General features: G+C 41.1%; 1 protein-coding gene across 1 annotated transcript in view; it reads left to right on the top strand.

Moving 5' to 3' along the window:
- RP1 (RP1 axonemal microtubule associated) overlaps positions 1-26,158 on the top strand; it is a 295,040-nt gene that overhangs the window by 244,581 nt on the left and 24,301 nt on the right. Inside the window, exons 46-47 of the mRNA XM_073329615.1 lie at positions 1,658-1,784; positions 3,631-3,779. Of these exons, the coding sequence (XP_073185716.1) occupies positions 1,658-1,784; positions 3,631-3,779 (276 nt within the window). The remainder of the gene's footprint in view (positions 1-1,657; positions 1,785-3,630; positions 3,780-26,158) is intronic.

Raw genomic sequence — 26,158 nt, 5'->3', positions numbered from 1 at the left:
CATTTATCTGCTCCTCCCGTTGTTAATTTCATCTTCTTTTCCATATGAAATATTCATCTAGTAAGTCTGTTGATAAAGTTATAACTGCCTTTGGAAGATTGTAAAACATGGTGGATCACAATGGAAATTTGTGCATTGAGGATAGAAACTTGGTAATTACAAACAGTGATAGCCATTAGCATGCTTTACTTCATTAAGTCATGGCAGTGACTCAAAGCTCAGTTAGAAGAAGATCGCTACCATTTATGTGGATAATGAGAATATCCATAGTCAGATTCGGTAGGATTAAAAATACAAAGGGCATAAGCAGAATGCTAGCTGTCTGGGATTAGAAAGGGTTTCCCTTCCATTAGGGGTGGATTTTGCCCTCATAGACCCATTGCAGGAATTCTTGGATCTTCATGTGAGGCATCTAGTACTGGCTACTGTGAGAGGCAGGATACTAGTCTAGTTTGACCACTGATCTGATCCAGTACGATAGGTCCTGTGTTCCTATTGCTATTTATTTAAATTATACAATAGTGGACTTCACAGTCTAGGGCTTTTGTCCTCACAATACAGGGAAATGTCAGGAGCTTCATTCTGCTGTTTAACATTAGGACTGAGAATTAAAGTCTCCTCATCGTTGTAATTAAAAGCACTGAAAAATAATTTTTTGTTTTTTGAATAAACTATCTCACATCACTCTAGTACAATATCCAGTACATGAAATAACTATAATAGATGCCTCATTTCTGGAGAACATATTAGCCAAAATAAAAGAACAGTTTTTTATTCTTCCCACTTCTTGAAGAAGGAAAGCACAGTAAGCGAGGTCTGACTTTCAAGAAACTTTGCAGACATACAGACATTAGTATGAAAGAGAGAATTCTCTTTAGTTTAACTCTATACCAGAGCCTACATTTCATTTTTTAATCTTTTCAATGTTTCTATCACATCATGGAAAATATAGGAGCCCTTTGAAGGCCTACATAATGATGCCACATACCTATGATTTTTGCTAACCAAGGACATTGAGCTTAGTGGGAGAAGTATTTGGCCATTTTTTTTCAAAGGTAGTGAGATAGATAATATAGAAATGAAAGATTAGGCCATTTTTTTCATCTCTTAGTCAAAACAGGATTACTCTGTATATTTTCAAGTGTTTTTTCCAGTCTAGCTTTAAATGACTCAGTGGAACTTCTGTTACTTACCATGGGTGGCTATTCCACAATCTCATAACCCTCATTGTTAAGATTGTTTCTAAAATTCAGTCTACAATTTTCTTTGTTCACTATCATCCCTTTATTTCATTTATACAATAATTCACAGAGATTTAATACACTAATTAACAAATATTCTTAAGATCATGTGATTCAGATGGTACTGATGTGTTAGATTTCTACATTTTCATTTTTTCCCAGAACTCCCTTAAATAGGTTTGTTTGTTTTTTTCAACTATAGTTTTGACAGGATCTTAATGACTTTCTAATTGGCTACCTTTCCTTCTTCCGCCTTGTTAAAGGCCAGTTTCAAAAGGCCAGTTTCGAATAATAGTATTCATCTTTTTCTCTAATCAGTATCATGGCTCTTTAAGTTACAGATTATCTATCACAGTTTACATGAGAAGCCCAGAACACAGATACTGAGATTGGCTTATGTTCTTTTTTATGTGCAGGTGAAACTTCAACATAGAAAAAGTAAAGAAATTCTAGAATTTCCATTTCTTTGGAACTTTACAGATGCTGAAGGATGCACAGTAGTTGAACTTCCAGTTCTCCGAGCTGGTTTTCATTTTTCAACAGGTTTGTTACTTAACAAAAACACTGAAGATTTGCTCAAGGGTCAGGGTTGAGATTTTCAAAGCAATGCAAGCGATTTCATCGTACATCTTCCATTCATTTTAATGGGTTAAGGTGACTAAATCCTCTGCACTGTTTTGAAACTCAGTCCATTTATTTAGTTGTGCATTTTGCTTTCCAAGTATGATTAATTCCATTTTCTAATACAAAGAAGTGCAGAACCTGAGCACTGAGAAGATTGAAAATCTTGTGAGTTGCACTCATTTGAGTTAATTTTTATCTTGACAATATTACTTTGTTTCCCTTCCCAAACAACAAAGGAAATTCCAAGGGAAATTACTCTTGGTGCTGCAATTTTAGATAAGGAGAAGTTATATAGTACCTCACAGAAGATGCATATATGCTTGTGCTCCTAGGAATTTAAGCCTTCCTCATTTATGATACAATTGCCAAGTTTCCCCAGAAACTTTCTGCTGTGATTTGTGCCTCTCTCACCTCAAGACTAGATTTTTGTAATATGCTTTGCTTTGAGCCTAAACCCCCATTCATTAACAGAAGCTAGTGCAGAAAACGGTATCTTAAATAGGTACCCGGACTTAAGGACATTACCTCAATACTCCTTCAGCTGCATTGACTTCCTGTATTTCCTGGGTGGAGCTTAAGGTATTAGTTATAACCTATCAGACCTAAATGGTCTGTGACCTTCCTGCTTGAGAGATCACCTTTCTACATCAGCCCTATAGCCATACTTAATATCAGTGAAGGTATTCATGCCAGAGCACCCTTGATATAAAATTGAGGAAGCTATTGACAGGACATTCTCTATGAGGGCCACTTGACTTTGGAATCCTTTCCCCCAGACTCTTGCTCCAAAGTTGCACAAATGTGTTGACTTTCGGGGAATGCAGCACAGCTCTTCTTTTTAAAGGACCTTTTGGTGAGAGGGACATTGCTTGAGTGGTAATGTTAGGCAGGAAGTGATGTTTTTTCCATAATTTTGATCCCTTTGTGTTACATGGGGTCTTATTGGCTCCTGCTATCAGTGTAGTGGTTGCTTCTGGTTTTGTCTTTGGGCCGGATCCTCAGCCCTTACCGAATGCCTTTTGCATTGCTCTAGAGACACAAAAAAGAGCACTTAAAGCTACATTAACCAAGACAACCAAAGATTCTTCAGTTGAAGGGGAATGAGGGGGAGCTGGCTAGAAGTAGAGGAATGGGACTAGAACATACAATGGTCCTCCAGATCCTCGGCTGGCAGCACATACCCTAAGGGATTACTGAAAATGGTACAATTTAAAGCAGCCCTGGGGGTGCTCTGGTTTATGCAGGGGTGCATTTTGACCAGTGGCCAAGGTTCAAAGGAAGTGTTTCCTCCTCTCTCACTCCCTAAACTGTGCTAAGTATGGATTCAGCAAAGCTCAGAATGGAGCCTTTTATGTTTAGTTGTGGTTCTGAATAATTATTAAGGTCACCTAGAGTTTAGGATGGATGTTTTGTATGTTTGTTATGCTTGTAAATAAATAAATTAATTAAATAAATCAAAAGCTTATTTTTCCCAGGGATGTTGTCTTTGCTATTTTAGAGTGATCGGTATTGATCTGTTTATTACTTTTTACTCTCATTCTCTTTTTCCAACTCAAAAATTGTTTTGATTGTTAATTTTAATTACATTGGGTTTTTATTTTAATTAAGGTGTAGTTTTATAAGTGATACCATTCTGCACAGCACTTAGATCAGTTTGGCCAGGAATGCTCCAGAAATAAAAGTATAATCATAATATATTAAATTAAATGTATTTCTTAAATGTCCAAGCTTCAATACTTCTTTCTTTCCCTCCCCCCTCAAACAGTAAAAGAGTATGTTCTGTACATTACTACGGCTGCATCCCTGGAGTCAGGAACAGATGCAGATGTGTATGTCACTCTACGAGGGCTCTTGGGAGACACGGGAAGACGAAAATTGACAAGGAAAGGAGAGGATCTTTTCACCAAGGGAAAGGTGTGGTTATCATTTCTAAAGTATATATTGCTCTTCTAGGGCCTGATCCAATTCTGATTGACTTGATTGAGAGTTGGTCAGGGCTTCTGGTTTCTAGCCTGTGATGTCTTGTGGCTTTTAAAATATGTGGGTGCAGGCATGCACAGATGTAAATACTACACACAATAGAACTCCATTAAAAACATTATTAAGATTGCAAAGTCAAGCACTCAAAAATTAGGAAATACCAGAATTAAGGTTACCTGTGCAACCTTAATTTGGCTGCTTGTGCATATACATTATGATACAGACTTTAATTACATGCCAGTCAATCTCATGAATATTTGCTGACAGCAGAGGAATGGTGAGACTCAGAAATCACATGTTCCACTCCGGGCTATGGAAGGAAACATGCTTTTGGGGTCAAGACCCTTCTGCCCCATTCCTGGCCAAGTGGGCACAGACGCTTTTTTCCATTCCCTGTAAGTGTGACCCCTTCTACCCCATCCCCTCTAACCTGTCCCTTTCCAATCCTGTCTCTTTCCCGTCCTTTGCTCCTCATCCCAGTTCCATTATCCTCACCTACCTGGTCTCAGTCTCCATGCCTCAGACTTTTCATCCCAGTCTCTTTGCCCAGTAAGTCCTAGTCTCACTCTACGCACTCACTGCACAAGTCCTAGTCTGCTACCTTCATTCCTTGTGCCCATTCTCATTGTCCAGCCAGTTGCAGCCCCCCTTCTGCCTCCTCATCAAATCTGCCTTTCTCCCCAACTCTAACCTCCAGTCATCTCCTTCCACATCTACATTCCCCATTCCCACTGGTGCTCCCAGGCCCAATTTCCCTTCCTGAGTTTCTCATCCAATCTCAGTGTCATCATCCTCCAGTTCCATGTCCCAGTCTCTTTGCCCAGCCAGTCTCAGTTCCCCCCAGCATCCTGGTCCTCATCAGATAAGTCTGTCCTCCCCTCACCTCTTCCCTACAGCCTCTTAGTTATCAGTGCCAGCTTCCTTTCCCGGCAGTCCCAGTCTTCCTTCCCTGATTCCAGCTCCACTCTCCTTGCTCAGCCAGTCCCAGCCTCATTCTCTGTCCCAACTCCAGTCCCAGGTTCCCTGTCCCCGCCACCAGCCTTCAGTCCCATTGTCCCCCAACAGGTTTCTTGTACCAACCTATTCCCCTCACCCATTCCCCACTGGTCCAGTTCGTGTCCCCTCTGCATTCAAATCAGGCAGCTTTCTCCTCCAGGCTACCTGGGCTCAGCAAGGGGGCGGGGGGAAGCGGGGAAGGGCATTGAGAGCACAGGGGAGACAGTCTCCCAGCTCTCTGTTCAGTTGCTTGGACCAGACCTGGATCCAACATTGCCCATAGCAGCCCAGAGTTCCAGTTGCAGGGAAAGTCCTGGGGTGTATGTGTAGTCTGATGGAATTTTGGGGGGAATTTAGCTACTTTTATCTAAGTCTCTGCTGAGCATGTACAGACTGTGATTTCAAACTCTGTATCCTGCCCCTATTCCTTGTCAGCCAGTGATGACCACCAGAGTTGTTTATATTGTCTTGAGGAGGCACCATGTCATGGCTGGGTGTGATATTTGCTGCTCTTTCCCTAGCTATACCCATAAGGTGAGAGAACTTTGACTTAGAAAACACCTCATGAGAAGGCCATGAAGCCTCAGACAGATCCAGGCCAAGGGACTGCTTCCCCCATACATAGGCCTGAATTGACATGGAGTGCACCTCCCGCCAGAAGGTCTGACACTGTTGCAGGGGAATCCATGTCCACAGGACCACCATCCCTATCAGGGTCTTTTTGGGAAGGCAGAGAATGCTCACACAAACATCAGAGCAGGCTTCCCTCTCAGTCTTCTTCAAAGACATCCAACACAACTCTGCCTGAATTGAGCAAATCTGTTCATTCAACCCCTAAACACTTAGTCCCGGGGCCATGACTTTAACACCCATAAATTCAGGACTTTACCAGTATTGGACCCCATACCAGTAACACCATCTCCACCGGTAACATCCAAGTAAAAAAATTGGGATCCATCAGTTCCGGCATGATCAGAGGTTTCTACCACTGATGGTACCATTGCTGTCTTGCACTCCAGCCATGCAGAGCCTTCCTCCTCTGACCCTGTCAGCAGGAATGGATAAGACTCCAGAGAGGTCAGAAACTTATACTACATTGGAGGATGTCTTTGCTCTTCCTGAGCTTTTAATAAAATCCTATCCCCTCTTCCATCTGCCAGTCACGTTCTTCTGTAAAAGGTATGCCTGGGCTAAAGAGCTTGCTTATGCATACTGTGACAGGTTCAGTCACAGAGATCCCCTTGGGACTGTCACCTGATGTGCTGAAATTACCTCTGATCCCATTTTCCTTGTTAGCCTGGGACTTTCAGAACCCTGTCTTGTTCAGCCAGACACACTAGCCTGCTGCAACACAGAGCCAGCATCCAGTCCATGCCCCCAAAGCTGCAGACTTAACTGAAAACAGCTCAGCAAGTTACCTATCTCCAGCACCCAGACACCCAGTTCCCAATGGGATCCAAACCCCAAATAAATTAGTTTTACTCTATATAAAACTTATATGGGGTAAATTCATAAATTGTCCACCCTCTATAACACTGATAGAGAGATATGCACAGCTGTTTGCTCTCCCAGGTATTAATCACCTACTCTGAGTTTATTAATAAACAAAAGTGATTTTATTAAGTATAAAAAGTAGGAATTAAGTGGTTTCAAGAACTAACAGACAGAACAAATTAAGTCACCAAGCAAAATAAAGCAAAAACACGCAAGTCTAAGCCTAATATATTAAAAAACTGATTACAGGTAATATCTCACCCACAGAGAGTTCCAATAAGCTTCTTTCACAGACTAGACTCCATCCTAGTCTGGGCCCAATCCTTTCCCCGGTACAGTCCTTGTTAGTTCCAGCAGACATCTTAGGTGGTAAGCAGGGGTTTTCTCATGATTGGCAGCCTCCTTTGTCCTGCTCCACCCCCTTTTATAGCTTTGGCACAAGGCAGGAATCTTTGTCTCTTTGGGTCCCCACCCCTCCTTCTAAATGGAAAAGCACCAGATTTAAGATGGATTCCAATATCATGTGACATGGTCATATGTCACTGTAAGACCCCTAGTCTCCATTCTTCCTGGGTGGGCCCACACGTACACAGGAAGGCTTGCAGGTAAATAGACCATTTACAACTAATTGTCCTAGTCAATGGGATCCATCAAGATTCTAAACCACCATTAATGGTCCACACTTTGCATAATTTCAGTAGGACCTCAGAGTTATACTTCGTATTTCTAGCTTTAGATACAAGAATGATACATGCATACAAATAGGAGGGACATATTCAGTAGTTTATAACCTTTGTTATGATACCTTGCAAGAGACCTTTTGCATAAAGCATATTTCATATTTATACTCATAAGCATATTTCCGTAAAACATATGGAGTGCAATGTCACACACACTGTCATAAATATAAAGGGAAGGGTAAACCCCTTTGAAATCCCTCCTGGCCAGGGGGAAGCTCCTCTCACCTGTAAAGGGTTAAGAAGCTAAAGGTAACCTCGCTGGCACCTGACCAAAATGACCAATGAGGAGACAAGATACTTTCAAAAGCTGGGAGGAGGGAGAGAAACAAAGGGTCTGTGTCTGTCTGTATGCTGGTTTCTGCCAGGGATAGACCAGGTATGGAGCCTTAGAACTTTTAGTAAGTAATCTAGCTAGGTATGTGTTAGATTATGATTTCTTTAAATGGCTGAGAAAAGAATTGTGCTGAATAGAATAACTATTTCTGTCTGTGTATCTTTTTTGTAACTTAAGGTTTTGCCTAGAGGGGTTCTCTATGTTTTTGAATCTAATTACTCTGTAAGATATCTATCATCCTGATTTTACAGGGGGGATTTCTTTATTTCTATTTACTTCTATTTTTTATTAAAAGTCTTCTTGTAAAAAACTGAATGCTTTTTCATTGTTCTCAGATCCAAGGGTTTGGGTCTGTGGTCACCTATGCAAATTGGTGAGGCTTTTTATCCAACATTTCCCAGGAAAGGGGGGGTGCAAGTGTTGGGAGGATTGTTCATTGTTCTTAAGATCCAAGGGTCTGGGTCTGTAGTCACCTAGGCAAATTGGTGAGGCTTTTTACCAAACCTTGTCCAGGAAGTGGGGTGCAAGGTTTTGGGAAGTATTTTGGGGGGAAGGACGCATCCAAACAGCTCTTCCCCAGTAACCAGCATTAGTTTGGTGGTGGTAGCGGCCAGTCCAAGGACAACGGGTGTAATATTTTGTACCTTGGGGAAGTTTTGACCTAAGCTGGTAAAGATAAGCTTAGGAGGTTTTTCATGCAGGTCCCCACATCTGTACTCTAGAGTTCAGAGTGGGGGAGGAACCTTGACACACACCATGATCTGTTCATAATCAGATCCTTTTGTGTTCCGTAAAGTATGGCTGAGATTCATTTAAATAAGTTGTTTTACACACAGGGCCACCTAGTGGTTGAACAGTATAATACAGGTTATCATTTCATTACATCTCCCCCTTTCAGTTCTACATTCCCACCATTTACAATATTTACACTATAATGCTGTCTTTGAAGTTCAGTACATATCAGTCTGTTAGGTTCTGTAATGGCTTTCTAATTACACAACCTGAATCCATAACAACTTGATCAACTAGCTGTCCATTAGTTGCAATGACTAGCCACAGTCGGTTTGGAATCAGTGAGTCATCGTTGTCTTGTTCTGCATCTGCCATCTGCAGAGTTTGCTCTGTTGATAGTTCTTTCTGAGCAGCAAACTATAGATGTGGAGTTTCAGTTGAACTCTCAACTATTGGTCTCAATCACAAGTCTTTTCCAAAATTGGAACAATGGTTGTGCTGATTATATCCAATAGCTGCTATTGGTGTTGATCTGTAACTCAGAGGAGCAAGGAAGGGATCTTTTTACTATAAGATTTTCTTGGCCGTCTGTACTGTCTCTGATCCTCTCCATTCATTGAGGGTAATGTGGGCTGCTACTATATGATCAAAATAATATTTCATTCACAATAACTGAAATTCTCCTACAATGAATTGTGGTCCATTATCTATCACTAGTTTCAGAGTAACAGCCGTGTTAGTCTGTATTCGCAAAAAGAAAAGGAGTACTTGTGGCACCTTAGAGACTAACCAATTTATTTGAGCATGAGCTTTCGAGAGCTACAGCTCACTTCATCGGATGCATACCGTGGAAACTGCAGCAGACTTTATATACACACAGAGAATATGAAACAATACCTCCTCCCACCCCACTGTCCTGCTGGTAATAGCTTATCTAAAGTGATCATCAGGTTGGGCCATTTCCAGCACAAATCCAGGTTTTCTCACCCTCCACCCCCCCACACAAATTCACTCTCCTGCTGGTGATAGCCCATCCAAAGTGACAACTCTTTACACAATGTGCATGACAATCAAGTTGGGCCATTTCCTGCATAAATCCAGGTTCTCTCACCCCCTCACCCCCCTCCCAAAAACCACACACACAAACTCACTATCCTGCTGGTAATAGCTCATCCAAAGTGAGGGGGATGTGAGAACCTGGATTTATGCAGGAAATAGCCCAGCTTAATTGTCATGCACATTGTGTAAAGAGTTATCACTTTGGATGGGCTATCACCAGCAGGAGAGTGAATTTGTGGGGGGGGGGGGTGGAGGGTGAGAAAACCTGGATTTGTGCTGGAAATCACTTTAGATAAGCTATTACCAGCAGGACAGTGGGGTGGGAATAGGTATTGTTTCATATTCTCTGTGTATATATAAAGCCTGCTGCAGTTTCCACGATATGCATCTGAAGAAGTGAGCTGTAGCTCACGAAAGCTTATGCTCTAATAAATTGGTTAGTCTCTAAGGTGCCACAAGTCCTCCTTTTCTTTTTGCGAATACAGACTAACACGGCTGTTACTCTGAAACCTCTCCCTACAATGTGCATGATAATCAAGGTGGGCCATTTCCAGCACAAATCCAGGTTTTCTCACCCCCCCCCACCCCCATACACACACAAACTCACTCTCCTGCTGGTAATAGCTCATTCAAACTGACCACTCTCCAAGTTTAAATCCAAGTTAAACCAGAACATCTGGGGGGGGGGGTAGGAAAAAACAAGGGGAAATAGGCTACCTTGCATAATGACTTAGCCACTCCCAGTCTCTATTTAAGCCTAAATTAATAGTATCCAATTTGCAAATGAATTCCAATTCAGCAGTTTCTCGCTGGAGTCTGGATTTGAAGTTTTTTTGTTTTAAGATAGCGACCTTCATGTCTGTGATTGCGTGACCAGAGAGATTGAAGTGTTCTCCGACTGGTTTATGAATGTTATAATTTTTGACATCTGATTTGTGTCCATTTATTCTTTTAGGTAGAGACTGTCCAGTTTGACCAATGTAAATGGCAGAGGGGCATTGCTGGCACATGATGGCATATATCACATTGGTGGATGTGCAGGTGAACGAGCCTCTGATAGTGTGGCTGATGTTATTAGGCCCTGTGATGGTGTCCCCTGAATAGATATGTGGGCGCAATTGGACACCATCACAGGGCCTAATAACATCAGCCACACTATCAGAGGCTCGTTCACCTGCACATCCACCAATGTGATATATGCCATCATGTGCCAGCAATGCCCCTCTGCCATTTACATTGGTCAAACTGGACAGTCTCTACCTAAAAGAATAAATGGACACAAATCAGATGTCAAAAATTATAACATTCATAAACCAGTCGGAGAACACTTCAATCTCTCTGGTCACGCAATCACAGACATGAAGGTCGCTATCTTAAAACAAAAAAACTTCAAATCCAGACTCCAGCGAGAAACTGCTGAATTGGAATTCATTTGCAAATTGGATACTATTAATTTAGGCTTAAATAGAGACTGGGAGTGGCTAAGTCATTATGCAAGGTAGCCTATTTCCCCTTGTTTTTTCCTACCCCCCCCCCCCCAGATGTTCTGGTTTAACTTGGATTTAAACTTGGAGAGTGGTCAGTTTGAATGAGCTATTACCAGCAGGAGAGTGAGTTTGTGTGTGTATGGGGGTGGGGGGGGGGTGAGAAAACCTGGATTTGTGCTGGAAATGGCCCACCTTGATTATCATGCACATTGTAGGGAGAGGTTTCAGAGTAACAGCCGTGTTAGTCTGTATTCGCAAAAAGAAAAGGAGGACTTGTGGCACCTTAGAGACTAACCAATTTATTAGAGCATAAGCTTTCGTGAGCTACAGCTCACTTCTTCAGATGCATATCGTGGAAACTGCAGCAGGCTTTATATATACACAGAGAATATGAAACAATACCTATTCCCACCCCACTGTCCTGCTGGTAATAGCTTATCTAAAGTGATTTCCAGCACAAATCCAGGTTTTCTCACCCTCCACCCCCCCCCACAAATTCACTCTCCTGCTGGTGATAGCCCATCCAAAGTGATAACTCTTTACACAATGTGCATGACAATTAAGCTGGGCTATTTCCTGCATAAATCCAGGTTCTCACATCCCCCTCACTTTGGATGAGCTATTACCAGCAGGATAGTGAGTTTGTGTGTGTGGTTTTTGGGAGGGGGGTGAGGGGGTGAGAGAACCTGGATTTGTGCAGGAAATGGCCCAACTTGATTATCATGCACATTGTGTAAAGAGTTGTCACTTTGGATGGGCTATCACCAGCAGGAGAGTGAATTCGGGGGGGGGGGGGTGTGGAGGGTGAGAAAACCTGGATTTGTGCTGGAAATGGCCCAACCTGATGATCACTTTAGATAAGCTATTACCAGCAGGACAGTGGGGTGGGAGGAGGTATTGTTTCATGATCTCTGTGTGTATATAATGTCTGCTGCAGTTTCCACGGTATGCATCCGATGAAGTGAGCTGTAGCTCACGAAAGCTTATGCTCAGATAAATTGGTTAGTCTCTAAGGTGCCACAAGGACTCCTTTTCTTTTTATCTATCACTAGTTGTGCTGGAAATCCAAAGTGAGAAAAAGTGCACTTCAGTTTCTTCATAACACTGCAATATTTTATGTCTTTCAAATACATTATTTCTATGTTCCTGGAAAAATAGTCCACAACGACGAGGTAATGATATCTTCCGAATTCACATAAATCTGCAACTTGTCTCTTCCAAGGTCTGTCTGGTAGGGATGTTGTTATTAAAGGTTCTTTGTGTTGCTCTGTTAGTTCTGCAACATTCCCATTCAGATACTTTATTCTTTATGTCCTTGCTTATGCCCAGTCACCACACTGACTGGTTTGCCCATTCACAGGATTTAGTTAATCCTTGATATCCTTGAGGTTTAGGATTTCTCCTCTCATTTTGTTTGGAATTATGATGGAATTGCCTTTAATCATTAGTCCATTTGACTTTTTATGCATAAGCCATGTGGTAGTATTAAGCCATTGCCAAAGATTCCATCGGGCTTTTAGGTTACCCAGACCAATTTGGACCAAGTCTACATTGGCATGTACTTGTTTCTGTATCAGGCTGTCCTGTAGCTGGGACAGAGAGCTTAATTTATTTTTAATGACCTGCAGGTCTTTAGTATTTTTTTTTAAAAAACACACAACTGTGTTAGCAACAAGACAAAACATAGAACTCAAAACACAATTTCTATTGTGACAGTAGATTCATGGTATTGGGTTGCTCTTCAGCTGGCATCAGCTTTTCCTGATTTTCTGAAAGACAAAAAGAACATGTTTCTAACCCTTTTGGGGTGGCAGATTATTGCTTAAAATATTTCTTTTACAAATACCCTTGCTGATTGCAGGCAAAACAGGAATTGCCCCCACGTTTTTCTGTTTTTGTTCTATAGGCAGGCCAGGTTTCAATGGCTTTTATCTTTTAAGGGTTATGGGGAAATTATCCCACTGTTTAATCATTAAATCCCTGAGGTGGGGTACCTCAGTTTTCTTTCTTATACAGCAGACCAATTTTATAATGTTTTTCCTGCTGTGTTAAGCTTTAAGTTTATTTACAGGTAATAGCTGAGAAGCATCATTACCATATGACCTTAAAGGGTTTTTCCAAAAATCATACACACTATACGTTGTTACAGGGGTACTTATTATCATTAAATTTATTAAAATTATCTTGTTATCCCATGCCTTTTATTTCGACAATTTGTTTGCTGACCAGGTATGTCCTTTATCTGCAGCTCCTTTGTGCTGCTAGTTCTTTCCTTCCTTTATCATTTAGATAATTTGCATTTTCACAGACACTTCCTGCTTTTGGATTTAAAGCCATCAGCAGCTCAGAGATTCTATCTTAAAAGGGACACAACCAACTTTCACCAAAGTTTTGATTACTTTTAACTTCTGCTTCCAATACACACACAGCAATCTGAAAAAGAAAACCCAACCTATTATGGCTCCCTTTGGAGTCCTAATAGCATTTTAATTAAGTAGCATGGTTTGTTTGCATTTCTTTTGCCCCTTCTACAATATACCCTGCACATGTTCTGGGGCAAATGCACATTCCTTCCATAGTTTAACTTTTATAACATTATCCATATCAATTTTTACATAAGGTGTAACTATTTGTTTTTTTGCTTAGAGTTTTCATGTACCTTTATCAAAGTCTGATTACTCAGAACCATTTTAAGACTCAGTGTTTCTAACATTGCTTCTTTTTGTTTTGTGCACTTCACCCCTGCTGTTGCTTCAGAGGGGCACTGTCTTTTTTAATTTTTTTTTTACTACAACTCTCATCTGCTATTTTGTTACAAAAAACAAACAAACAAAAATCAAACAAAAAGAATCCAGAATTTTTTTTCTATTCTCCTGATTTTGACTGCCTTGCTGCAGCCACAACTTAAAAACATTTTAAATTTTGTAAAGCATTGAGTTACCTTTTAAGGGTTAAATGCCAAATCCCAAAGTCAAACAACACTAATTACCTGTGCCTAGCAAAAAGATCTGTCAGTTTTGCAACTTTGAATTAAAGAGTCAAATGGATTTTTAGTGGCATTATTTAAAACAAAAACAAAACCAATTGGTCTTAGAACTTTACATATTTACACACACACAGATAGATACATACACATTTTCTTTTCCTTAACATCCCTTCCACACTGCTCTGTTTTTTACATCTTACATTCCCTTTATACATTTGAGGCAGTTAAGTTCCAATAGAACCCTCTTATGTTCTTTTAGCAAATTTGACTCAATTGTCAGTCAAATGATTTTAATCAGTTTATTTTTGCCTGGCTAATTTACAGATATTCCTCCCATTTTTCCTTCAGAATGGTTGCAAAGAAACCAAGAATGCTCTTTCTCTAACACTTTTCCTTTTTAACATTTTCACAAAGTTTAGCTGCTTAATTCCCTCCAGCCTCTGCAGAGTTAACTTTTTTTTTTTTTACTCTCTTCTCTCTTTGTAATTATGCCTGGGGGTGCCATACATAGGACCTTCTCCCCCTTTACCTGCGTCCCTCCAGCCTCTGCAGAGTTAACTTTTTCACTCTTTTTGTATTCCTGGAGTGCCTCTTTCACTATTTTCAGCGGACTTTGGGTATTTGTAGCCAGCATCTTCCAATTGTCTGCTCCCTTTTCTGTTTGTGCCTTTTTCTCTTTACATGAAGACAAGCGGAGGGAAGAATCCTTACATGCCTCCCACAACAACCAAATTGCTGCTCTCTTTTGGCAGCACTAGAAGGTTCGTATATGAGGATACACTGAGCCAATCTATCCTCTAGGTCCGAAATAGTGCAGACATCAGCTAGGCCTTGTTTAGTCCAAGGACTGTGCCCAAATTTTTGAAGGATTTGTTTAAAAGGTGTAATTTCTTTAACAAAAGGTGAGGTTGGAGTTCCTTCTGACTCCATTCCTCCCTCTGGTACTGGCTTACCCTGTTTTCTTTTAAACATCTTAACATGGATATTTCAATCTCTTTGTCACTCCTGGTATTACTTAGCAAGTGACACAGCCTAGATTTTGAAATCATACCTTAATCTATGCATTTTTCCCCTGCTACCTTCCCGGAGGCCAGCAGGTCCGGTTAAACTGTTCTTCCCTGCTACCTTCTCAAAGGCCAGCAGGTCCCCTGCTACCTTCCCGGAGGCCAGCAGGTCTGGTTTAATCTGTTTTCCCTGCTACCTTCCCCGAGGCCAGCAGGTCTGGTTAACCTAATAGAAATGCCTAGCTCAATAGAGCTGGCAGTGTGCACACCAATATTTACAATAACTGAGGGTTTTTACCAATATTCCCCCTTTCACAATTCTCAACCAAAATGTTATACCAATAAAAACAAAAACCAGCAGGATCTTATTAAAGGGAAAAAGGCAAAATACCACATTTATTGTGAATACAGAAAGAATCATAGTAAGCAGTTAGTTATAGCTATAACATTCCATTCAATCTCATATTTATTCACACATTCATTCATACACACACACACAGAGGTTCTGCAAGGTTGTTATCATAGTTACCAGCCTTAGAGTTGCTCATGCCAAGCCACTGGCCAGGTGGCCTGGACATGAGGAGGGAGCAGGGCCTTGTCAGATGCTCATCTGATGCTCCTGGAAGTTGGTTTGCAGAATCAGACCCCAAAGTTCTCACTTTCTTGAGTCCATTTTTATAGGAATTTCTTCCTATGCCAGTCTATTGGAATTGCTTCATCATGCTGTTGCTGAATCAATCAGCAGATAGCACATTCCTGACGGCTCCGTGCTGCTAGATGTTATCTTGTTCTTTGGTTCTCCCATCCTTGAGGTTGTTGGGTGGGTTCCAGTCTGCCCTGCGGGGGTCCTCTGGTTATTTCCACTTGACGCCTTCTTCAGCCGATGGACATTGGATTCCTAGGCTGGCACCTCCCTGATCATTCAGTTATTATCCACACCAAGCATCCATCCACATACATCCTCTATCTCTATTTTAATCATAATTGTTAACAAATCAAGATGAATACAACAAAAAGGCAGGGAGTCTCTGGGTGCTGTTTCTGTTGTTACAGAGTATTGTTTTGAGTCTCTCTCTGTGTGAGTAGTTGTTATTACAAAGAATTGCTTTGAGAACAGACTCTGTCTTAGAATGTACTAACACAATTAGCAGCTTGCAAGTTTCAAACATAGAGGGAGAGAAACGGTACCAAAAACCAAGAGACCTCTTAATTAGTAATACTCTGGAATATAAACTATGGGGAATCAAACTCATTTGTGATTTTAATACAGAACTTCTTTAATATGATCCAACAACTGGAGCTGTTGAGATCATTTCCTTTGCCCTTTTGAAGGCAATTTCTTGATTTGGCCTCAGAATCAAACTCATTTGTGATTTTAATACAGAACTTCTTTAATATGATCCAACAACTGGAGCTGTTGAGATCATTTCCTTTGCCCTTTTGAAGGCAATTTCTTGATTTGGCCTCTATAGCCAAGATGTTTTGGACTTTAACAGTTCAGTCAATGGTTTTGTCACTGTAGAAAGGCCTTGTAGGTATCTATCAAAGTAATTTACCATCTGCCGTATGTATCACAGTTCTGGTGCATTCGTTTGGTGCATTCAATTCTCAAATTGCTTGTACTTTCTCAGGGCTAGAACTGATTCCATGTTTGTTTATTGTCTGATGCAAAAAACTAATTTTTCCTTGTTTATCTTCAGTCCAGACTGACTAATTAGGCTTAGGACTTTGCTGAAAAATTTGTTGTGTTCTTCCATCAAAGATCCAGATATCAGAATATTGTCAGTAAAAACTACAACTCCATTTGTGTTCATTAACAGTTCTGCCATCATTCGTTGGAAAATTTCAGATGCATTGGTAATCCCAAAAGGTAATCTTTGAAAGCAAAATCTCCCAAAGGGTGTGATAAATGTAGTCAGTTTAGCACTTCCTTTGGCAAAAAGGAATTTGCCAGAATCTGCTCAAGGCATCCAGCTTGCAGAATACTGTAGCCTCCTTCACTTTGGGGAGGAATTAATCCAATGTTGAGAGGATATATTTTTCTCTCACAGTAGCTTCATTGTCTTTTAAGATCCACACAGATTCATATTTTCCCATTTTTCTTTATAACCAGTACCACACCATGCTGTTGGCTCAGAGATTTTTTCTATTGTGCCAATCTGCTCCATTCTCTTTAACTGAGCTACCACTTTGTGAACTAATGGGATAGGAATCTTGAGAGGTGTGTATACACTATATGATTTAGCATTGTTTCTTAAGGTTATTTGTACTGGAGCTCCTTTCAAAAGCCCAGTATCACCAAATGTCCCATCCAGTTCTTCTGCCTATCTCACTAGGCCCATCATGATTGTCACACTGCGGCTGAGAAGGCTGTTGTTCTGTGGTCATTTGATCACATACACTCTGAATGCATAGCTTTTGACTTAGTAGGTTGTTCCTGTGGTGAACTGGCTGTGTCAGGTGACTTCAGCTCTGGGGCAGGAGGTGGGGTTGAAGGTGATTGCAAGTCCCTTTTTAGATTACTCTGATGGTCCCCCCCCCGAGTCAATTTTAAATTCAATAGTCTTACCATGAATATTCAGTTTCACGCTCCAAGCAGGTTCTGCATCATCACAAGTGATAGTCTCTAAGGTGCCACAAGTACTCCTTTTCTTTTTATCCCAGAAACAGTGGCTCTTGATTGTGTATAATATGAGTCAACTCCCTGACTGCTTTGGTTCAGCAAACAGCTGCAAAATGTCCATATTTCATACATATATTACATGATGTGCCTCTGGCTGGACATGCATCATCTCTTTGGGATATGTTCCACACTTTGTGCATGTAGGCTGGAATTTGTCCCTTTTGAACTGGGAGTTCTCTCTCCTTGCCTCATGGGTTTTACAATAATGTCTTTTAAAAGTCAAGTGTCTGCGTACAGTTTCTAAGCTAGTTTCAGGTGTTTCAAGTTTGTCAGGTTTCTTTAGGTTTTGCTGTTTCACCAGTTCACACAGTTTTGCTATTTGAATAGCTGTGGCTAGGGTTAAATCTCTCTTCAGTTGTAGCTGCTGTGAAAGGTTTTTATCTGTTTACCCAATAAATACCCTGCCTCTGATACTTTCATGTTTTGCATTGCCAAAATCACAGTTTTCAGCTTCAGAATGCAGAGCTCTCTTATAAAACATTCAACATTTCCCCCTGATTCTTGAATTGTCCAGTGAAAACACGCTCTGCCTCCTTCCCCATAGTGTAAATTAAAGAAGATACCTGTATATCTCCAGTTTCTTCATGGAGTTTGTTTGCAGTTTGAAATGTTGCAAAATGCTACTTCCAGTCTGTCCATTGTGAAGGTTTGTCAAAGCTAAAGTTCTCTGGGGTATTGAAGAGTGGCATGTTGATGAGATCCTGCAATCTTTGTTTCTGTTTTCCTTCCGTTTCTGTTCTTAGTTTACTCCTGACACCATGTCTAGTACTTCTGTACAAGATATGGACTGGCTGTAGAGCTTGCTTATATACATCAGATGTGTTCATCATCAGATTCTTTTATCCTCTGCCAGGTATGACTGAGGTTTGTTTAGGAACATGAAGATTTTTAGTGATTTTGAGGTAGAGAAGGAACTGGAAAGGCGGACAGTCCACTCCACCCTTTATGCCTTCAGCTAAAAGCATGAGGTAAGGAAGGGCGCGTGTGTGGATCAACGGATGCTGCTTGCAAGAATTCTCTGACTCTGGGCACATGGAGTGCATGTGCACACCTAATGTGTAATACAGATATGAACTCAAAGAACCTCCAGTTATTCTTTTCAAAGGCTTATCACTTGGCCAAATTTGAGCAGATTTTCACAGGGACAGCAAAAAGCACATCCTTGACATAAGGACCAAATTTTAAGTTCCTGCTCCTAACCTTGGGAGTGTGTTAGCTGTTCAAAGAAATGATCATCCGAATGTTTTAACATGGGAAAAACAACTTATTTTCTCCTACCCTTATTCTTGGAGACATTGAATCATTTTGGCTAAGTTTTTCCAAAATATATCACCCTGAAGCAGACACCCAACATGGAAAGTTTCAAATCAGATTTGGCAAAGTAAGTAACAACTGAAAACAGGTTCTTATAATGGGAAGTGTTGGGCAAACTTAGGAGGGGTTATGAACCCCAACTATAATATTATGGACATGGATCTACCTTCCGGAACTTTCAGTGTAGAGCACACAATTCTTTTTTTCTCCCTGAGGTTAAAAAATATTATGCAATAAAGAAAATATAGGGCTTTTTTGTTTCATGTCCTTCTGCTGGCTTCAGGCTCCCAAAGGAATAAGAGCTTCCACCGTGGAGACCAGTTTGAGAAAAAGCAGACCTAGATAAGTAGTGGAAATCAGTACCAATCTATTGGCATGATCCTGTATGGTGGGGAAGTTCTCCAGTAAGTTCCTGAGAACCCTCAAATCCCATTGACTTCAGTGGGAGTTCAGTGCTCAGTACATTGCTGTACTGGGCCCTGTTTGGGACAGTTGTTCACAAGACCGCTTGAGAGGTCTAGAGAATCTTTGTCAGTGTTGGGAGCAGCCAGTTATAGACCAATGTCCTGGGTTGTGACAGATGCAGTCCTGTCCTCTAGCTTTTGAAACTGAGAATGTGGTTCACTGATAGCTGATTTCCTGGGCCAGCACGTTTGAGAGTTTAAATCCTGTTTAGCTCTTAGGTGAAAATGAATTAGATGTTTCCTCTACTGTACATCATATAGCCACTACTTGAGTGGACACGTTTGGTAGGCTAAAGAGAGGCCCAGAACTGAAAAAGCAGAAATGTTGCATGTCAGAATGGAGGCTGAATTGGCAGAGTTTCACTGCATGGGGGAAGCTTTCATGGTGTTTGCCTGTGCTGTAGGGTGACAAAAGATATGCCTGTTTTCTACCACAGGAAGCAAAGCAAGCATGTTCCTTTTGTTTCATTATTTGATTTGGCATAGTGTAGGAGGAATGTATAAATGTAACATAGTGTTCATACATTTCTAGTGAAACTTGGTAAATATTAACATATGTTTATTCTAGAGCCTGGCATGAAATTGTTATGTCAGTGAATGAATGATTAATAACTATAAAAAATCAAATTCTCTTGATTTTGCTTCATGTCCAGTGAAAACAAAATTGTTGCAATAAAGGTGGTATATGAATCTTGTAAACAAGAAAGGACACATGGATTCTGTAGGTAAGTTTCCTGCCTTAGCAGCAACATTTTTGTTCATTTCATGTTCTTGGAAATTTCCATGTTTTCTTCCACTTATAAATAAGACTGTCAAATGTGGAGGGCCTCTTTCTAGACCAACACAGTCACATATTGTGCTGAGAGCATCCCTTCAGTTACAGAATCTGGGCATAGTGGGGTGTGGTATTTTGGAGTACAACAGTCATGAAATTTGTATGCTGAACTTAACAGTTAGTCTGACATTTTTAAATATGCTTTTCCTCACAATATTTCCCCTCCTGACGATACAGTATCTGCTGGTGAACTGGAATAGTATTTCTATTAGAAATCAGATCAAAATATGGTATTAGTCCAACACAGTGTCAGGATGGTTATAAACAACTAGGTTATAAACAGCTAGGTGATGCAAAAATGTACAGAAAATAAAAAGTATTCAAATGGGTTGCCAATGGATGGAAGACATGGACCTCTCATTCAGCCAGATCTCTTCTTCACCGGAGCTGGACACCCTCTGTCGGTTACATGATAATTAAAGGCTGGATTAATTTTTAAAATTTCGAAAATCCCTTTGTGTCTTTCAAGAGGCCAAGTTTTTACCCTTATGAATCAAATGAAGAACTGATCAGGTGGTAAAGAAATTCGTTTACATGAGCTCCTCACTTCCAATAGCTCCCCACAGTTGACCACATGCCCCGGGGGAAAACTCTTTCAGTTGTAGAGCCAAGTTTCTGATGATCTTTAATCATCCCTTCAAGTAAATAAACATCTGATTCTGTGAGGAGCTGAGTGTCCTCAACTCCCTGTGACTTCAATATCTTGAGGTGTCTGATGTCCTCTCCAGAAGGATCCAGGTGGGGGAACGTGATGGGGTGATCTGCCACCTTAAGGGTAGTGGTGTCCAGGGGTCAGCCCATCCCCATCACATGGTATGGTCCCTTTTAGATTTTGGGATGTCTGATCTAAAAATACTGGAGAGATATTGGGAGAGAGGAAGATGGTCCTGGGAATAAGTAGAATTCAGGAAGAATCCCTTTTTGGGTACGTTCACACAGATCGCAGCAGTGAGCCTCCCACCCAGGTCAATGGACTCAGGCTAGCAGGGTTCACACTAGCACTCCAAAACTAGCTATGTAGACAGCACTTTGAAATTGCAGTCAGGCTGGAGCGTGGGTTCTGATGCCCTCCCGCTGCCCTTGGCTTCAGAGCCTGAGCCACAACTTCAAAGCATTGTCTAAAGAGCTATTTTTAGAACTCTAGTGCAAACCTCACAAAGCCAAGTCTCTCAATCTGTGCTGGGAGGCTCGCTACTGTGGGCTGGGTAGATGTACTCATTAAGGGCCTGGAACCAGAAACCTTGCAGAGTGGGCAGGTCAAAGCTCCCCTCTTTCCTAGGTAAATGGGATGAGCTTTTTGAAGAGGACCAGCAACTATTTTGCCTCCTCCCTCCTAGCAAGGCAGACACCAGTAGGAAAAGGCTGTCCTGCTGAACCCTCTAAACTGGATGGCCAATTGAGAATGTGTGCCCAGCTGCAGGAGAAGCTGGCTAAAGCCTTGCAGCTGATTTGAACCACGACCCCAGCTCCATGAAGAAGAGCTGGGGAAATTCCTGTCTGAAGGAGGGAGATATTGACTGCCCTAAGGCAAGAGGCAGAAGGCCTGTTCAAAATACAACCCAGCTGCTTCAGAGCAGGGCTTGAGAGCAGCTTTGAAAAAGCACCTCCATAGCTAGCTAAGAAGAAGCTGTGAGGGACCATAGACCCAAGATAGGGATAGCAGAGTCCACAGAACTGGTGAAGACACTAACAAGCATGGAAAAAGTAGGAGCAGTCCAAGGAAGTGGAAAAGGGATTGAAGGAACAATCCATAGCCACCTAAAACAAGGTCCCAGGTGCTGGAATGCAGAGGAGAGAGCAGGCCTGTGTCCCCCTACATCTCCCTCAGACCAAGAGTGGAAGTACAGGTCTCAGGAATGAAAGAGGACAAAAAAACATGTGAATTCTGGACAGAGGCTGAGGGCCTGGCTTAGAAGCCACAAGACTTTGGGTTTTTCTTATTTTGGACTTTTCTGTTAAACTCAAAAGGGGATGAGACTGAGAGGTGACTTAGTTGGAGGACTAGGCTCCAGATGCAGCAGAAAGACAAGGCCACAGAGTAAAAGAACCCCTGCCGCACCATGTCCTGACATGAGGGGCCATCCTGGCAGTAAATGCGTGCCAAACAGGGAGTTGGCCTGATCTTTTCTCTAGTCTGCATGCATCTTTATACAGTAGTCTGTTGGATGCCTAATACTATTTATCCATCATTTGTGAGTAACTTTAATTCTCACAGATTTTACAGGCTATTAGTACTGTCTTGAACCATGTGCAGACATTGTGTAAACTTCAGTGCCCAGCTCTGTCCTAACAGCTTGATTTTGACCTGCAGCCCCACTACTATTTCCTTCTAAAGTCTGCCATTTTGAGCTGATGTGCTCCTGGGATCCTTTTTATGCACTGTTCTGCAGGTTGGATATATGTTCAGTCAGATGGCTGAGAATTATCTGTATTTTTGTCTTTCAGCATATGATTTCTTTTCAAACCAATCCTGCACCCCAAAATAATCCAAAGGTTACACATCATATATTGAGATTAAGACAAATATTTAAAGATCCACCACTTTCATGTGCAATGGATATAGGGATTAAACAACTTTAAATTTTGGAAAAAGGAAAATCTCCATGAACATTTTTATCTTGTATTATTCTATTGGTTGCTGGAAGGAGATTATATCCTTTCTCCTGCCCTATATTTAGACACCAACCACTCAGGTTGGTACCATGGAAACTGCAGCACACACAAAAATTGTTAGCAAGAGGTGATTGTTGGTGTTCAGTTTCATTGCTTGTTTGTGGATTAAGAATTGTCAACTTTTAAATATTACTTTAGGAAAAAAAAGCACACCTGGTGGAAATGGACTAAAAAGTGGACATCATATCGGAAGCACAATGATGGTCACCATTAAAAAGTCGTCATTTGTCAGCAGTGTCATACCATGATCTATCTCAGGATATGTCTACACAGCAGCAGGGAGCATGCTTCCCAGCACATGTAGACAGATGTGCTAGCCGTGCTTGAGCTAGTGGGCTAAAAACAGCAGAGTAGCCCACGGTAGTGTGGGCAGCACCTTGGGTTAGCCACCTGAGTACAAAGGTGCTCAGATCCTGTAGTTATGTACACAGGTGGCTAGCTGGAGCTGCTGTCAGTCTGCCCTAGCTACACTGCTGTTTTTAGTGCACTATCTCAAGTAGTGCTAGCCTGCATTTATCTACCCGTGCTGGGAAGTATACTTTCAGGTGCTGTGTAGACGTATCCTTAGATACCACAGTTTGCTAACCATGGGCAACATGCTGGCTCTCATGAGAAGTGTACCCAGTATAATAACTATAAAATTACAAAGTGCTGTTGATCCAATTGTCACGTATGGCCCAAGTTACAGTAGTCAGCAACCACGATGGCTGGGATTCCAGGCCATTGAGTGAAAGGGATAATAGGACAGAGGCCAGGAATCACTGTGAAACAGGCACAATGGAGGGTAGGATGGTGGAGGAAGGTGGTTGTTAAAAAAATTATTTGAGGAGGGGAAGAAAGATAGAGACTTTAACTACAGCAAACATAAGTCCAGAGTTATAGGAGTCTGTGCAAAAAGTCAGGCCACTGCCAGGCTTCACAGCAACACGCAATTTGACAATGTAGTGCACCCCCTTCTATTGGAGTAGAGCAGTCACCCACTAGACCAAGCAATCGATAACCTGATAAGGAATTCATACAACTCTGTACAATGTAGTGAAGACAAAAAGCATTCCTCCTTCTCTTCCACTGTAGCCTCTGCAAAATCTGGGCCAGCTGAACTGTTCAGGATGGTTGCTTAACTAACCCAAAACTTCTTCATATGATTTCATGCTCTTTATACCTCCTGCTATTGGGAGTTCTCTTCCTCAATCACAGAAAACCCTAATCAAATCTGAGATAATCAGTCCAGCACTGTGGATGTAGAGCCAGAGCTGCAAGGGAAAACGGTGCTGCTTACACTGACCCAGTTTGGGCCAGTCTTCCAGGGAAAGGCTTGAAAATAATGGGGAAAATGAGTCTCTGTTGCCATGAGCAAATGGTTCTGTGCCCCTTATAGTTAGTGAAAGATAGTAGGGAGTACAAGTCACACCAGTGCCAAGTACAGAGGTAATATAACCTCTCTACACCCACTCCATATTTCCCTGTTTATACATCCAAGAATCCCATTTACCCTTTAGTCACAGCTGAGAGCTCACATTCAACTGGTTACCTGCTGTGACCGCCCCCTACCCTCAAGTATTTTCCAGAATCACCATTTCCCAGGATAGCATCCCTCAACCTGTAAATAAGCCTCAAATTCTTTGTTGCTAGATGGTTGACTTTACATTTGACCTTGTTGAAAATCATATTGTTTACTCGTGTCCAGTTTACCAAGCAGTCCAGAAGGCTCTATGCCCATGATCTATCTTCTTCATTATTTACCGCTCTCCAATCTTTGTGTAATCTGTAAATGTTATCAGATTTTATATTTATACCTTTTTAAAATATTAGCACCACATTAGATTTCCTCCAGTCTTCTGGAACTTTCCCAAGTTACAAGATATAATGGAAAAAAGTCAACATTAATGGTGCAGAAAGCACCTTGCCCAGTTCTTTTAAAACTTTTGGATGCAAGATATCCATATGTCCTGATTTTAAAAAGTCTAATTTTAGTAGCTGCTGTTTAATATCCTCCTGAGTTACTGTTGAAATGGAAAGTATTCCATCAAAATGATCTGATGGCACCATCTGCCTTTTTCCCAAAAACAGAACAGAAATATTTATTGAACATGTTTGTCTTTTCTGCCCTATTATTGACAATTCTACCATTTCTGTTTTGTAATGGACCAATACTGTTGTTAGGATTCCTTGTGTTCCCAACATACTTTAAAAATCCTTTCTATTGTACTTAACTCTTCTGGCCACGTGTTTCTCCTTGTGTCCTTTTGCTTCCTTTATTAATTCTCTACAGTTCCTAGCTTCTAATGTATATTAATTGCTATCAACTTCCCCTTTTTTCCATTTGTTATATATATGTAATAGTATTATTTATAACTGATTTCACTGCCCTTCTAAGTCAGGCTGGTCTTTTAAGCAGTGAATCCCTCTTTTTTTATTGTGGCTTTTGGGGCATCTAGTAGAATGTTCTTAAATAGGTCTCAATTATCATTCACATTTTTCTATTTAAATTCTTTCTCCCAGCTGATTTGGCTCATAATTGTTTTCAGTGTTGTGAAATTGGCCCCTGAAATGTACCAAGTACGGCTATTATTGGTTTGTACTTTGTGTTCTCACATAATAAATGTAATCAAGTCCTGATTACTAACACCTAAGCAACCACTAATGTTTAGTTCTATGATCAAGACAAGGTCCAATATAGAGTCCCCCCATGTTAGATGCAACACTTTTTGAGTTAGATGTTTGTCACAGTTAAATTTTAGAAATTCCCAGAATGTTTTAATACTGACAGCTTGAGACTTACAGCTTATGTCACTCAAATTGAAGTCTCACATGAACTTTTTCCCCCTACACATTATAAATAGGTGTGTGTCTTCCTGTTCTCTCATGTGATTTGGTGTTCTATAGCAGACACCATCTAGCACCCTATTCTGTGCTTTATCTGTTAGGACCTTTATACATAAGCATTCAAGATCATTTGTTTCTGAGTTGTGACTCAGAAACAGGTAATGCCATTTTTGACATAGAGTGTCACTTTTACCCACTCTGTCCTTTCTACCAGGGATTTTAACATCCCAGTTATAAGAATTTTCCCACCAGGTTTCAGTAATACCAACTAGAACAAATTTGTGCTCATAAATGAGCAATTCCAATTCCTCTTGTTTGTTATCCAGATGCCTAGAATTGGTGTTTAGGTAATTTAAAGAATTTCTTGAACCACAGATTCTAGTAAGCTGCTTACTGCTCATGTTCCAAAGCCATCTGATGTTAAGAATGAGTTAAGGAATGTTTTTTTCAATGGAAAATGATGATTTGTTAGCTCAAAACATTCTGCAGGCATGTATCAATTTTGACTAAATTCTAATGGAAACAAGCATGTTTCTGATGGAACCCTGCCTGCCAGGAAAATTCAGCAACTGACTGGCTTTGGAGGCCCAGCTCCCAAGCTTTCAGGCTCATAACTCCTTGGCACCCTGGTCTCCCAGGTCTTCAGGGTCCCAGGCTCCTCAGAAGCCTAGAAGTCCCCAGGTCCC

The sequence above is a fragment of the Lepidochelys kempii genome, chromosome 2, assembly GCF_965140285.1.
Source record: "Lepidochelys kempii isolate rLepKem1 chromosome 2, rLepKem1.hap1, whole genome shotgun sequence".
NCBI lineage: Eukaryota > Metazoa > Chordata > Testudines > Cheloniidae > Lepidochelys > Lepidochelys kempii.
This window is presented reverse-complemented; position numbering and strand designations above follow the sequence as displayed.